The following is a 14,920-nucleotide window of genomic DNA, read 5'->3' as shown; positions in this document are numbered from 1 at the left end:
CGTGTGTTCGAATAATTACTGGTGTGATACGCACGCTTTTTGTTTTCAAAATATAATAAAAATCTAAATAAGAAAAACTAAATTATTTTTATATCTAAGTGAATGCTAATTTTTTAAACTAATTAAAAATGAAAATTAATCCAAGTGATTATGAAATATTTAAATTTTCGTATCTCAAATTAAGTGAAATAAAAAGATAATGTACCCATCCAAATGCAAAAGGAACCTTGATAACACGACGCCGTTTCCAACCGCCCCATGGATGGTCCTCAAGTCCGCGAGCACCACATTAGACGTAGACACAAACCATTCTCTATGTTGAAACCCGACGAACACCTAGTTGTGATATAGAGAATAAGTTAGTGACAATCTGGAGATATTATTTAACTAATCATTAACAAATTGTTATCTATGTTTAACCCAAAAGATAGAGGTGACATGGATAAATATTTTGTAATTTAAGGTAGGGATATATGTACCATGTCAATATCATTCTCCTCATTGTGGCATTCTTCTAATTGTTCCTCCGTGTTTGGATCGTCCCCCACACTTCCAACCTCTACATTGACGTCAATTAAATACAACATATATCTCTGCAAAATCACCAAGCTTTTGTGTTGTAAAATCACAATTTTTGTGTATCAAAGTACAACTTGTAAGAATAAATAGGAATGAAAAAGTCACTCGTATGTGAAATCTTGATGTAGTAATTTAAATCAAGTCGTTAAGCAAGACCAGCGCAACTACTATCATTAAGTAATTGATATTATTTCATATTGGTTTGCATACCTGGGAACTAATTTCAACACTGCTAGTTCGAAGGTTGTGAACGGGAAGATCTTCCTCCATGGAGATTGAATTTCGCCTTGTAGGTTGTACTTCCTAAAACAGTAACCTTTTCAATTCAATTCTTCACGATTTCAACAACATGAGGAACGAAAGATTAATCTCCGAGGCTGTTGCCAAAAATCACACCATCTAGATTAATCTCCGAGGCTCTGACATACAAGTGGGAAATCTAGCAAATTGACATCAATAATGCTTTTCTCAATGGGGATTTTCAAGAAGTGTACATGCAAAAACCACTTGGGTTTGTCAACACCAATTTAACATTTGTGTTCAAATTAAAGAATGAAATCTATGGTCTAAAACAGGGCTCGAGAACATGGTATGAATAACTCCACCAAGCTTTACTTCAGTTTGGTTTTTCCTCCGGCTAGTGTGACCATTTACTCTTTGTTTACAAGCATCAAAATATCACTTTATATGCATTGGTGTATGTTGATGATATACTTCTCACTGGTTCATCTCTTAAGCTAATTCGTGACCTAATCTCAAAGCTTCACAATAAACCTGGCAAACTAAAGTATTTTCTTGGAATTGAGATGCATAATCAACCTAATGGAGCTATGTTGCTAATACATACCAAGTATATCAAATACTTGTTGGCAAAGGCAAACATTACTAATACAAATGGAGTAAGCACACTCGTGTTTAGCCATTGCAAAGTGAGTAAACATTAATCTCACACATTAGCTTATCTCTCCAATTATTGGTCAAAAGTTGGAGCCGTTCAATATGTGACTTCAATAAGACCTGTCATAACTTACTATGTCAATAAAGTGTGTCCTTCATGACTAAACTAGTGGATCACATTGGAGTGCATCTAAACACATTCTTCCATACCTAAGTGGTACAACCCACCACAACTTGATTTCTTCTCCAACCAAACCCTTGTAGAAGTTCTCCTTAAGAGCCTACAATGATTCAAATTAGGCTAATGATCCCGATGATATGAGGTCAACTTCATTATTATGCATGGATATTGGTCTCAACCTAGTTTCATGGAGCTCAAAGAAATAATCATTGGTGGCACGCTCGAGTATTGAAGCAAAATATAAAACTTTAGCTCACACTACATCCGAGCTCTTCTTCTTTCTTTTTTTTTTTTGGAAAAAAGATTACTTTCATTAACCAAAAAAACAGTTAATTACAAGGCGATCCAACCAGATCCCGCCAACCCAAATAACACAAAAACACCAAATCTTCTATCAAGGCATATGAGCTCTTTTGATTGGAATCTATTCTCATTAAGCTACATGTCAACTATCTATCTTGCACCGAGTCTTCTCTGCAAAAACTTAAGTGTTATTATCCTATCTCATAACCTGATAGCATATAGAACTGGACATCCATTTTGTTGTGAAAAGAGTTGTAGCAAAAAAAACTCAAAATTCAACATGTACTTGAGACTGTACAAATTGTGGATGCTCGCACAAAGTCTCGAAGTTGTTCCCTCTCACCAACCATGAGCTTGTGGGAGGGGGTATTAGATTATACTAAATATAGTATAACTACTTCAGAAAGTGAGTTAAAATGGTGGTTAGATGCGATCAATTTTTAAAAAATTGTAAATATTATTTATTTTAAATAATTATTATTAAGTAATTAATATTTTTTTTAATATTTTAATATTAAAAATGTTATAATCAACGTTACATTACGCTTCTTTTAAATCTATTTATTTAAATATGTGTTTTAAAATATTATAATAACAAAATTATTAAAAAGTAATTTTTAATATAGTTAGTCAAGTAATTTAAAATATATTTCAAGTCACTCAGATTTCATCTAAAATTAAATCTAATCTTAACTTACACATAAATTATTAGTTTTAAATACAGGTTATTAGAATTATCAAAGCAAGTTGATTTTATTTCCCTTGCTCACCCGTACTAATAATGGACCCTTTGACAAAAGAGGGTGAGGACGTGACTTCCATTAATTATAAAAAGACTTGTACGAAGGGGTAAAACGGTACTCCACCGACCTAAAAACATTTCCGAGCTGATTAAGTTTCTCCCTAGTCCCCACCCACTCTGTATGTATACGAGCACAGATGTTCAAAATTTTCGCGGTTTCGCTCTCTCTTTCTCCCGTTGGCCTCTTTGACACACTACAAATCTAAATCTACCATTATGGAGCGCCGTCTGCTCAAGGATTTCGACCTTCAACCTAAAAACCCTTCCGTTGAAGCTCTTCGGAGATGGAGATCCGCCGTCACTCTCGTTAAGAACCGCCGTAGACGGTTCCGTATGGTTGCCGATCTTGAGAAACGCTCCGAAGCGGAGCAGATTAAGCACGGAATCAAGGTTTCTTTCTTTTATCCTTTCCCTAACCTTATCAGTAATAGAAAAAAAAAAGCACATATTCAAACTTTTATATTAATGCATTTTCAGAGTTGAATTGGAAAGAAAAAAAAAATCCTCAGTTAGAAGAGATATTATATTTGCTTAAATTTGTTCAGCAACAAAAATTAATTTACCATAATAATAAGACTTCATTTAATGTGTTTTTTTTTATAAAGGTCTGCACGAAACTAATTCCTCAAGACTCAGACAATAATAGAGAAATATTAGTAATATAATAAAATGAATTTGCATTGTTGTGAATAATTTTTTTTAAAAGAGGATTATTTTGATTATATTAATTTGCTCTATTTTATGACAAAATATTGTTTAGGAAAATTATGTTTTCATGTTATTTAAAATTGTAACAACTCTTTTTAAATATTTTTTCTGTAGTTTTATATTTCATATTTTTTTATTAATTTCAATTTATTTATTTAAAAAATTTATTGATTTTTAAATATCAACAACTTTTTTAAGTTTATATATAAAAGTCAACGAATTATGCTTTTGATATCACTATTCTTTTTATTTCTACAAAACTTTTAATTATTTATTATTTCATTTTATCTTGTTTTTTTAGTGTAATAAATAACTAAAAGTATTGTGAATAAATTTATCATAAATATTTTATTTAACTTTAAAAACCACAATATATAAAAACAATTTTTTTATAAATGTAACTAATAGAATAAATAGAGCCGACTATACTGAAATTGTAAAAGCAATTTTTTATAAATTTAATTGAATTCAACCTCCCTTAAAAAAAAATCTATTCAACCTAGTGATAGGAGAGAAAGCAATGGAAATTTCCACGAAATTTCCCAAGCAAAATATGCTATCATTGTCTGACAAGAACATATATTTTTTGATAGACAGTGTGACAACTAGTGGGAAATAAACCAGAGAAAGTGGAACCAAATAGTTGAGAAAATAAACCAGAGAAAGTGGAACCAAATACTCCAGTTGATTTTCAAAATAGAATTTAAGTTTGATTTATAAAATCTTTCATTTGGAGGCTCCAACCTTATATAAAAAAAAATGAAATTCATAAGAAAAAGGAAAGAAAGTGAATACAAGTCACTATTATAAATAAATATTTATTTTTTAAATTGATTGAATAATGATCTATATATCAGATATTATTCAATTAATTTAAAAGTAAAATTTGAAATTAAGATATTGTGGCTTCTTTATTACTTCTTTGTTTTTTAAGAATGTGTAGTATTTAGCAATATTTGAAATTAAGAAAGTGTAGTAGTTTTTTTAAAATATATTTGCTTTTTTCTTTTGTGGATCTCCTTTGTTGTGTTCATGTTTGTTTATTTCGGTCTATTAGGTTATTTATTATAGAAGTGCTTTTAAAAAAATTATTTATCATTGAAGTGGAAGTGGATCGTCTTTGTTGAATTAAAAAGATAAAAAGGAATATAAGAAATGTGGACATGATTTGATTCCATAATAACTTTCTTGACACGGAAACAAGGTACTCCATCACCTGTTGCAGTCTATTAGGAAACAACTTATGACATAGCAACTTATCTACCATTGACTTCTTGTTGGTCTTGAATTGACCAATTACTTCAAACGTGTTTGGTGGTTGAATGGTTGATTTGATCATAACAATTGAAAGTTTAGCATGTAAAACTAGTTGCTGCCTATAGTTTTCATGTCATCTGGTTTCAACAATTGTGGATGTTGGTTGGGGACAGTTAATATTTCCTTGTCGATATTGTGTACTTGGTTTATCCCACGTTTTTCTCCTGTAAATTTACCAGCAACAGCAACCTGGGTACAATAGCAACATTATTGATACATATTCTTAAGCTCTAGCTGAACATCAGTGTCAGATAGCTTTCAAAAATAAAATAAGCTAGCATACAACAACAACCAAATTTTATCCCATTAAGTGGGATCGGTTACATTGATTAACTTCTAACATAATGTTTTAGTTTGGGCCATGCTTATATCCAAATCGTAAATTTCGAGATCTTTTTTAATAACTTCTCTTATATTTTTCTAGGTTTTCTCCTAACTATCTTGCTGTTCGACTTCTCTGTATCTGATCTACTCTCCTTACCATATAATTCACATGTCTTCTCTCTACAAACCCAAACCACCTAAGTCTATTTTCCATCCAGGGCCGACCTAATAAATCTGGAGGCCTGAGGCGAAATTTATAATAGAAGTGGTTAACAAAATATAAATATTTTAGTTTTAAATTTTTAAATTGTAAAATGATTTATTAAATCACTGTAAGCAATTTAACATTTTCTCTTCCATTGATAATAAAGTCAGTTTCTTTAAACACTTTTCTCATCCCTTTTTGAAAAACTCATAATAGAAAAAGTTTTTTCATACTTCTTTTAAAAAAACTTAGATATAAAGTCTTCAAAAGACTTAAAATTTATTATCTATGAGTGTGAATTTTAAATTAATCAATAATATAATTATAAATGAACGTTATTATTACAAACACTCTAAAGAATTAGTTTTTTATGTTAACAAATCAATTAATCTAAACTAAGCCATATAGAAAAAGAAAAGTGAGGCCCTAGGCCCTAGTTTTGGTGGCCTATTCCTAGGGCCGACCCTATTTTCACCATCTTTTCTACACCCCAACACTTTCTTTAATATTGTCATTTCTAATAATATTGTCATTTCTAATTTTGTCGTGTCTAGTTTTACCGCACATCCAACACAACATCCTCATGTCTGCATCACTTACTTTATTCCCGTATTGTTTCTTTACCGCCTAACACTATGTCCCGTACAATATCACAAGTATTACCAATTTACCGCATGGCTTCGGGAATGATGTGCTCTCAAACTTTCACCTCTAGATTAGAAACACTTCTCTTTTTGCTGAATTTGCATTCCATATACTCCGTCTTACATCTGCTTAGGCAAAAGCCATGCATTTCTAAAACTCGTCTCTAAGTCTTCAACCTCTCATTTAAATTCTCCTTCAACCCTCCAAGTAGGACTATATCATATGCAAAGAGAGCATGCATACTACCTCAAAAAAGACTAATGGTCTTAACCCTCATTTATGCCAATGGATTCAGACTTTAAATACACCAATACACATAAAATTTCTAGATTTAAAATAAAAATTCAATAACAGTAACAACAGCGTTATTCTTATTATTATACTAATATACAAACATTAAGGTAGATATTGTCAATTCCGCAGTACCACTTTGGTTATATTAACTTTATTTACTCCATCAGGAAAAAATTCGTATTGCTCTCTATGTTCAGAAGGCAGCATTGCAATTTATTGATGGTATGGTACTCAAAATTCAGTACTTGAAGTTCATGGCATTGCTTTAGAACTAATCACTTTCTCTTCAACTATTTTTCTAAGCTCATCTGTTTTTCTTATGCAGCTGGTAACCGAGTTGAATACAAGTTATCAGAAGAGGCAACAGAAGCTGGTTTTGAGATACATCCAAATGAGATCGCTTCTATTGTTCGTAGTCAGGATTATAGGAACTTGAGTAATAATGGTGGAGTTGAAGCCGTTGCAAGGAAATTGTCGGTTTCTACTGATGAAGGTGTCAGTGAAGCAAGTATAGATTGCAGACAAAAAATCTTTGGGGTCAATCGTTATACGGAGAAACCTCCGCGAACGTTCCTGATGTTTGTATGGGATGCAATGCAGGACTTAACTCTAGCCATTCTCATGGTTTGTGCTGTAATTTCTATAGCTGTTGGGCTTGCCACTGAAGGGTGGCCAAAGGGAATGTACGATGGTGTCGGAATCATAATGAGTATATTTTTGGTTGTCGTTGTTACTGCTGTCAGTGACTACAAGCAATCCCTACAGTTCTTGGATTTGGACAAAGAGAAGAAAAAAATCTTTGTTCAGGTCACTAGGGATGGGAAAAGAAAGAAAATATCAATTTATGATGTAGTAGTTGGTGACATTGTTCATTTGTCAACTGGAGATCAAGTTCCAGCTGATGGAATTTATATATCTGGATACTTTTTGCTTATTGATGAATCGAGTTTGTCAGGTGAGAGCGAACCTGTATCTATAACTGAAAAACACCCTTTCCTTCTCTCGGGAACTAAAGTGCAGGATGGTCAGGGGAAGATGTTAGTCACAACTGTTGGCATGAGGACAGAATGGGGAAAATTGATGGAAACTCTAAACGAGGGAGGAGATGATGAGACACCATTGCAGGTGAAATTGAATGGAGTTGCTACTATTATTGGTAAAATTGGTTTGGGTTTCGCCATTGTGACATTTTCGGTATTGACTATAAGGTTTCTTGTCGAAAAAGCACTTCATGGCGAGTTTAGCAATTGGTCTTCAAATGATGCAACAAAGCTACTGAACTTCTTCGCTATTGCCGTAACCATAATAGTTGTTGCGGTTCCTGAAGGATTACCACTGGCTGTGACACTAAGTCTTGCTTTTGCAATGAAAAAACTAATGAATGACAAGGCGCTCGTGAGACATCTTTCTGCTTGTGAGACAATGGGTTCGGCTAGTTGCATTTGCACAGATAAGACAGGGACATTAACCACAAACCATATGGTGGTTAACAAAATATGGATATGTGAAAATACCACCCAATTGAAAGGTAATGATAGTGCGGATGAACTGAAAACGAACATATCGGAAGAAGTTCTGAGCATACTTTTGCAGGCTATATGTCAAAATACTTCTGCTGAAGTAGTTAAGGATAAAAATGGAAAGAACACAATATTGGGAAGCCCAACAGAATCAGCGCTATTGGAATTTGCCTTGCTTTTAGGTTCTGATTTCGATGCTCGCAACCGTAGTAAAGCTTATAAGATACTTAAGCTTGAGCCTTTTAATTCAGTCCGGAAGAAGATGTCTATACTCGTCAGTCTCCCTGATGGAAGTGTTCAAGCTTTCTGCAAAGGTGCATCTGAAATAATATTAGAAATGTGTGACAAAATGATTGATTGCAACGGGGAAGTAGTTGATCTTCCCGCAAATCGTGCAAATGCCGTCTTAGATGTTATAAATAGCTTTGCCTCTGAAGCTTTAAGAACTCTATGTTTGGCTGTCAAAGATATAAATGAAACGCGGGGAGGTACTAACATTCCTGATAGTGGTTATACTCTAATAGCTATAGTTGGAATCAAGGATCCTGTACGCCCTGGTGTTAAGGAAGCTGTTCAAACTTGTATCGCAGCTGGAATAACCGTCCGCATGGTCACTGGTGATAACATAAATACAGCTAAAGCTATAGCTAAGGAATGTGGTATACTTACTGATGATGGTGTAGCGATAGAGGGACCTAACTTTCGTGACTTGTCCACTGAGCAAATGAAGGATATCATACCGAGAATCCAGGTTATGATCTTATTGTATATTTTGTGACTTTGATGTCTCTTGAGGTGCTTAACTTTCCTTTAATTTGTATTTAATTTGGTATCAGGTGATGGCACGATCCTTACCGCTCGACAAGCATAAGTTAGTTACCAATTTGAGGAATATGTTTGGTGAGGTGGTTGCTGTTACTGGCGATGGAACAAATGATGCTCCTGCATTGCATGAGGCTAACATTGGACTTGCCATGGGCATAGCTGGAACCGAGGTTTGTGTCTCTTGTTTACCATGTTGATTATGATATCAAATAATTAATTTTTGGTACATTAAAACTATTTACAGGTCGCAAAAGAAAAGGCTGATGTGATTATAATGGATGATAACTTCGCGACTATTGTCAATGTGGTGAAATGGGGACGGGCAGTATATATAAACATTCAAAAATTTGTGCAGTTTCAGTTAACAGTTAACGTTGTCGCGCTTATTATCAACTTCGTCTCTGCATGCATCACTGGTTTGTTTGTTTATAGAATTTCTTTTTCATCATTTGAAATGTTTCAAAAGGAACATAGATACTATGATATAGTTTTCCTCACTTTCAGGGTCAGCACCTCTCACAGCTGTTCAGTTACTTTGGGTCAACTTGATTATGGACACTCTAGGGGCTTTAGCCCTTGCTACTGAACCTCCCAATGATGGACTTTTGAAAAGACCCCCAGTTGGAAGGGGAGAAAGCTTTATCACCAAAACTATGTGGAGGAATATCATTGGTCAGAGTATTTATCAATTGATTGTACTCGCGATTCTAAATTTTGACGGGAAGAGACTACTCAGAATTACTGGTTCAGATTCAACTGCAGTGCTCAACACTTTGATATTCAACTCTTTCGTATTTTGTCAGGTACTAATGTGTCAATATTTTTTTTTTTACAGATAAATGTTAATAAACTAGTGATTATGTTACTTTTACGGTTTGTCGCTGGCATAGCTAAATCTCTCCCTTAAATTAGTGAGTACGTTGTTTTCATAGACAAAGGTACATTAAACTGTTTTGCACTTACTGCCTGTTGTTTCCCTTTGTCTCTATTTGTTTACAGGTGTTTAATGAGATAAACAGCAGAGATATGGAAAAGATAAACATCTTCAAAGGCATGTTTGACAGCTGGATATTTTTGATGATAATTTTCGCCACCGTCGCATTTCAAGCGGTGATTGTTGAATTTCTTGGAGCATTTGCCAGCACTGTGCCTCTAAGCTGGCAATTCTGGTTACTCAGTGTTTTAATTGGAGCAATTAGCATGCCTATAGCTGTTATCTTGAAATGCATCCCAGTTGAAAGAAAAAATACTACAAGTAAACAACATCATGATGGTTATGATGCACTTCCATCTGGTCCTGAGCTAGCATAGAATAAATTATTACAAGAGTATAGCTCTTTGAATATTTTTGTTCCTATCTAATTCAATATTTTTAGATTTGAATTAAATTTGAACATTTACAAGAATGTATATCCAAGCTACTTTATTTTTTGGCTTGTATTACAAAGATCTCAACAGTGGCAAAATTGATAGTGATGTTTATAATTGTTCAGCACAAAGTAGGCATCTCTTGAAACTATTGCTGATAAGTGCATTTTTGTAGTGTACAATAAAATTGTGTTCATCTTTAATGTTGAAACCTGTGTTTATATGATAGAGCTTCATTTGATTCAGAATCCATTCATTTGTAATATAAATGACATTGAGCATCAAATTTGTCATGATTTGAAACTCAAGTTTGATTTAGAAGCATATACTTCTGAGATCTTCCTATTCACAATTTCAGTTTCCTGTACTTAACAAGTCATCCTTCAATTAGACATAACAATGTACTATTGATAAATAAATATTTATGTACTAGATACAACAGAATAACATTATAAAATCCCTCGTGTAGTTGTCCCTACTCCTAGTCACGTTACAAATAATCTTAATGATGCAAATAAACTACAATAAAATACACGAATATGACAATCAGTGAATGTGAAGGATTTGTTCATCTAAACCTCCTTTTTGTTTCTCCATATGCAACAACTCCCATTACAGTAACTGCGTAGCCAGCCATGCCGATAAAAGTGACAGGGTTTCTGAATATCAGTATTGAGATAACAACAGCTACAGCACCTTTTGCATTGCCTAATACCTGGTTAACAAAATTTGACAGAAAACTCAGTAAATAAGTTGCAGAAAACATGAATTCTTCAGATTTTGCGTCTACTATGCTAATATAAAATATTGATAAAAGTGACAGACCTGGAGTGTCAAAGCACTTGTATGTTTTGTCACCAGGAAGTTTGTTAAGTTTGCTGCATATGCTGTGGCGGAGTTAAGAAGAAGAAGCACGCCCATAAATTTATGTTCCTTTCCAAGGGTTAATGTGACATCTATAACATTTGGCTCCATGATAAGCGCTGCAGGCAACAAAAGTACGACTGCGATCGGAGACATATACAGGAGCAAATTCATTGAGTTCAACTTCTCCCTGATAGGTTGGAATGGATGAAACAATATAAGCAGCAGTTCTTTAACATTAAGAAAACAAAAGATTATGCAATTTTGGTGTACTAAGATAGAAAGGGAAAAGCATGTTCCTCAAGTGTAAGATTTCTACAAGCCCATCTTTCTTGCAGCCTGTTTGGATAAACTGCTAATAACATAAGCACTTATCATGATAAACGCTTAAGTATACGTTATTTATAAGCTATAAGCTGTTTTCATAAAATATCTTAAGAGAATTTACGAAAATAGCTTATGAACAATGTAATAAGCTATTTTTATAAGTTCTTCCAAACAGTCTCACAACTTATGTCAGTAGATAAGCTCAATTAAGCAAACCCAAACAGGCCCTTGGTATCATGATGCAAAAAACATAGATTCGAACAGATTTTATCATCCTTGCATATCAGAAACGAGATCCAAGAACATTTCAGACAGAAATGATCAGAAGCAAAACTTTCAATTAGAGAGTAACAAACTGCTAATAATAGTAACAAAGCTAATAATAGCAACAAAGAGCTGAACAGTAAACATTGGCCTTTAGAACAATACTATAAGATTTTAATTTAAAAACATAATCTTGAACCACTACTCATAATTATTATTATTATTATATATTTTCAACCAATATGATTTATAGTTGCATAGTTTGTGAAGATATGGTTGACAAAAACGAAGTTAGAAATCATAGGTATGGTGCAGAATATTTTACCCTTCAGAAGAAAGTAAAATGCCCTGAAGAACAGATTTGAAAGCTCTTGCAGCGGTTGCACTTAGGCACATAAGAAATCCGAATACATGAAACCCTGGCTCGCCCTGCCATAACCAAAAACAAACTAAAGCTCGGCAGAATAAAAATATGTATACACACGGAAAGTAGAAAGGATATATACACCATGCTTGTTTAAAGACAAATTAAATTATAATGTGGTGTGGAACTACATGAAATTCCAAGATAGAAGAGATGAAAACAATTTTAAAGAGCCTAATTCATGAGAATTAATTCAGTAACTGAAATGCTAATTGTTTGTAAAATTCCCGAAAAATCTGGCCTTTGGGTATTATAATAATAAACCAGATGAGTGCAGATCCAGAAAATTAAAGGACCAAATGTCAGAGATTTGCAGTTCTATATAATTAAAACTCCAAATGTCAGAGATATACAGTTCATGAAAAACATAGATCTTATAAACAACATTCCAGATCTGGAGTGGCATTATGGTGCAGCATGACATTGTTAATCAAAACCAAAATATTTTGTATAATTTCATTCACTCATAAACATATATCAATCAACACATTCACATCATAAGCAAACATAATAAATCAAGAATCAAATGTACCGAGCTTATGGATGATTGATTCCACAAAATCAAACAAAAACTGAAAAAGAAAGAACAAAAACATACCCCACTTGCAATGACAACACCAGCAACAACAGGAACAAGAGCAGCATATGTAATCCAAGCTTCTCTCTTAAAGGTAGCCAAATAAGCAAAAACAGCCGTGAAGAAAGGTGTGGTTGCACCCACCGCTTGGTTAAAAGAAACAGCCAAATACCTGAGAGAAATGTTGCCACCAACCACCGACCCACAGAAAACAATGCTCAAAGTTGCAATCTTTAAGAACTGCGACCTCGATTTAATCATCTGTTGAGGAACAACCTTGAAGAACACAATGGAGATGTAGCTAAAAATAGCACAAGCTGACATGTGACACATTGTAAGGAAGATTGGGAACTTGAAACCATAATTTGAGAGAAGGTATTTGTTGAGAAGAATAACACCAATGTTTGATGAGTACCAAAGAGACACAAGAAAACATATGAACATAAATTCTTTGTTGTTTGGAGACACCATCTTCCCTGATTTGCCTCCACTTCCTCCCTGGATATGTAATGTGTTCATCAAGCTGTTACAATTTTGAACTACACAAATAAAATTCTAAAAAAAATGTTATTTTTTCTCTCTCTTTATACTTCAAGAATTACCCTTATTTATATTTACGTCTCTCTTTATGGAAATGATATAAAACATATAGTTCAAAATGTAAAACGGTTATTAGTAATTTCATCAAACACATGGTGAGTGTAATTTCATCAAACACATGGTGGGTGTTAGTTAAAATTCAAAGATTCAATAGGTTTAACTTACCCCACCATCTTTATCTTTCACTGTGCCTTTGTTTTCATTTTCAATGGATCCTTTGGATCTCATGCTGTAAGAACTATGTGAGCTCATTGTTGGAATTTTTATTGGATTATTATGTGCAGAAAAAAAAGAAAAAAATTCTACTATTTACAATGATGAGTTTGTTAAACAAGATTTTTCACCTTTAAAACATTTTCATTCCCTTCATTCAACATTTTGTGATGAATATATGATTTGAAAGCTTGTGTGGAACAGAATTAACTTAGGGTTTTGTTGATGATATTGCTAATGAAGTGTAGCACAAAATTTGTGGTAGGGTTATTTATAGAAAAGTTTATTTTTGACATTTTCAAGGAACCACTCAAAGCATTTGCTTGTAATTTGAGAATTAGAAGAAAGTGTAGTGTGATCTTGAATTAACCTATTATTGCGTTCTTAATTTGGCACTAATTTATAGTGAAATTTTTTTTGGATAATAATGAGAACCGAAAAATGAATGGATTAAGGATCTTGGTGATCGATATCATAAGAGGATAAGAGTAAAATTCTTTTACTCCTTGAAGTAAAATACTTTTGATGTTTAAATAATTCTTTTACTCCTTGAAGTAAAATACTTTTGATGTTTAAATACTTTTAAGAGAAAAGGGGTGATGCACCGATGGTGTAAAATATTTTTACATTGTCAACCAATCATCATCCATATATCCAAATAAACCATTTTTTATTTAAAAAAAACTTATTGACACGGCACATTTATGATTTTTTATTGGATGACAGTGTAAAATTATTTTACACTGTCAATGCATTACCTTTTAACTCGATTTGTTTTTAAATATATCTTTCAAATTTTAATAAGATTAGTAAAAATGATTAATCTCTTACAATATAAATAAGAGATTTGCTATGTGTCCACTGCACCCCACGCCACCGTATATGCCAACAAAGAAAATTTATCTTGCACACAAATCAAGATAAAATAAACTATTAAAAAAAGGAAAATGGTGTGTCTGTCTTGTGTATAGAAATATGGGTGTTATAAAATGGTGTACACAAATTATTTTTTTTAAAATGAGATACATGTATTAAAAAAAAATCACTAAATAAATAAAGAGTTAAAAGGTAGTGCACTGACAATGTAAAACTATTTTACACTGTTAACTAATAGGGAGTCATGAATGTGCCATGTCATTAAAGTTTTTTTTAAATAAAAAAATATTTTAATTGGATGCATGGTGGTGATTGGTTGACAGTGTAAAAGTATTTTACACTGTCAGTGCATGATCCCTTTTCTCATAAATAAATATAACAATTTTATAAAATTGTCTTTAATTCAATAAAGGTGGCAAAACCACCCGCATGTCCTATATCCGTCTTAATTCCGTAAAAAAAATTCATCAAATTGAAATGGGTCTAAAAATTATGTCCGTCTTATTAAAATAACGGATTTATATTACCGACGATGACTATTTTTTAATTAATTTATTTTATTTTTTACCATACAATTAAAAAAAATATTATATATATTCACAAATAAATATATAAATTAAACTATAAAAATTGTAAGTATTAAAATTAACTAAAAAATGACGGACTTAAAGCGAGATAGATTGAATGAATCGATAAGACGGACTTTAGCTAGCGGCGGATTTTGACGGGGCAAACATTGGCGTGGCAGACTTTGGTGGATGGCGGGTTCAATTTTTTTAACTCAACCCGCCATTTTATGACGGGAGC

At 32.9% G+C, this 14,920-nt stretch overlaps 2 protein-coding genes across 3 annotated transcripts; one reads left to right on the top strand and one right to left on the bottom strand.

Annotated features, from left to right (window-relative positions):
- Positions 1-2,741: 2,741 nt before the first annotated feature.
- Positions 2,742-10,171, top strand: LOC131603238 (calcium-transporting ATPase 4, plasma membrane-type-like). Its single transcript, XM_058875531.1, has 7 exons — positions 2,742-3,152; positions 6,423-6,477; positions 6,581-8,526; positions 8,612-8,770; positions 8,845-9,016; positions 9,105-9,403; positions 9,600-10,171. Exons 1-7 carry the CDS (start codon positions 2,979-2,981, stop codon positions 9,909-9,911), a joined length of 3,117 nt encoding a protein of 1,038 aa, XP_058731514.1. The 5' UTR covers positions 2,742-2,978; the 3' UTR covers positions 9,912-10,171.
- A 184-nt stretch (positions 10,172-10,355) lies between these two features.
- On the bottom strand, positions 10,356-13,598 carry LOC131603239 (UDP-URONIC ACID TRANSPORTER 1-like). Of its 2 annotated transcripts, none has more exons than XM_058875534.1 (5): positions 13,369-13,598; positions 12,446-12,922; positions 11,749-11,852; positions 10,794-11,022; positions 10,356-10,683 (listed from the first exon to the last, which is right to left on the bottom strand). In XM_058875534.1, exons 1-5 carry the CDS (start codon positions 13,399-13,401, stop codon positions 10,537-10,539), a joined length of 990 nt encoding a protein of 329 aa, XP_058731517.1. In that variant the 5' UTR covers positions 13,402-13,598; the 3' UTR covers positions 10,356-10,536. The 2 variants fall into 2 exon arrangements, with proteins under 2 accessions (XP_058731517.1, XP_058731516.1); XM_058875533.1 differs by lacking the exon at positions 13,369-13,598 and adding an exon at positions 13,190-13,362.
- Positions 13,599-14,920: the final 1,322 nt, after the last annotated feature.

The sequence above is a fragment of the Vicia villosa genome, linkage group LG5, assembly GCF_029867415.1.
Source record: "Vicia villosa cultivar HV-30 ecotype Madison, WI linkage group LG5, Vvil1.0, whole genome shotgun sequence".
NCBI lineage: Eukaryota > Viridiplantae > Streptophyta > Magnoliopsida > Fabales > Fabaceae > Vicia > Vicia villosa.
This window is presented reverse-complemented; position numbering and strand designations above follow the sequence as displayed.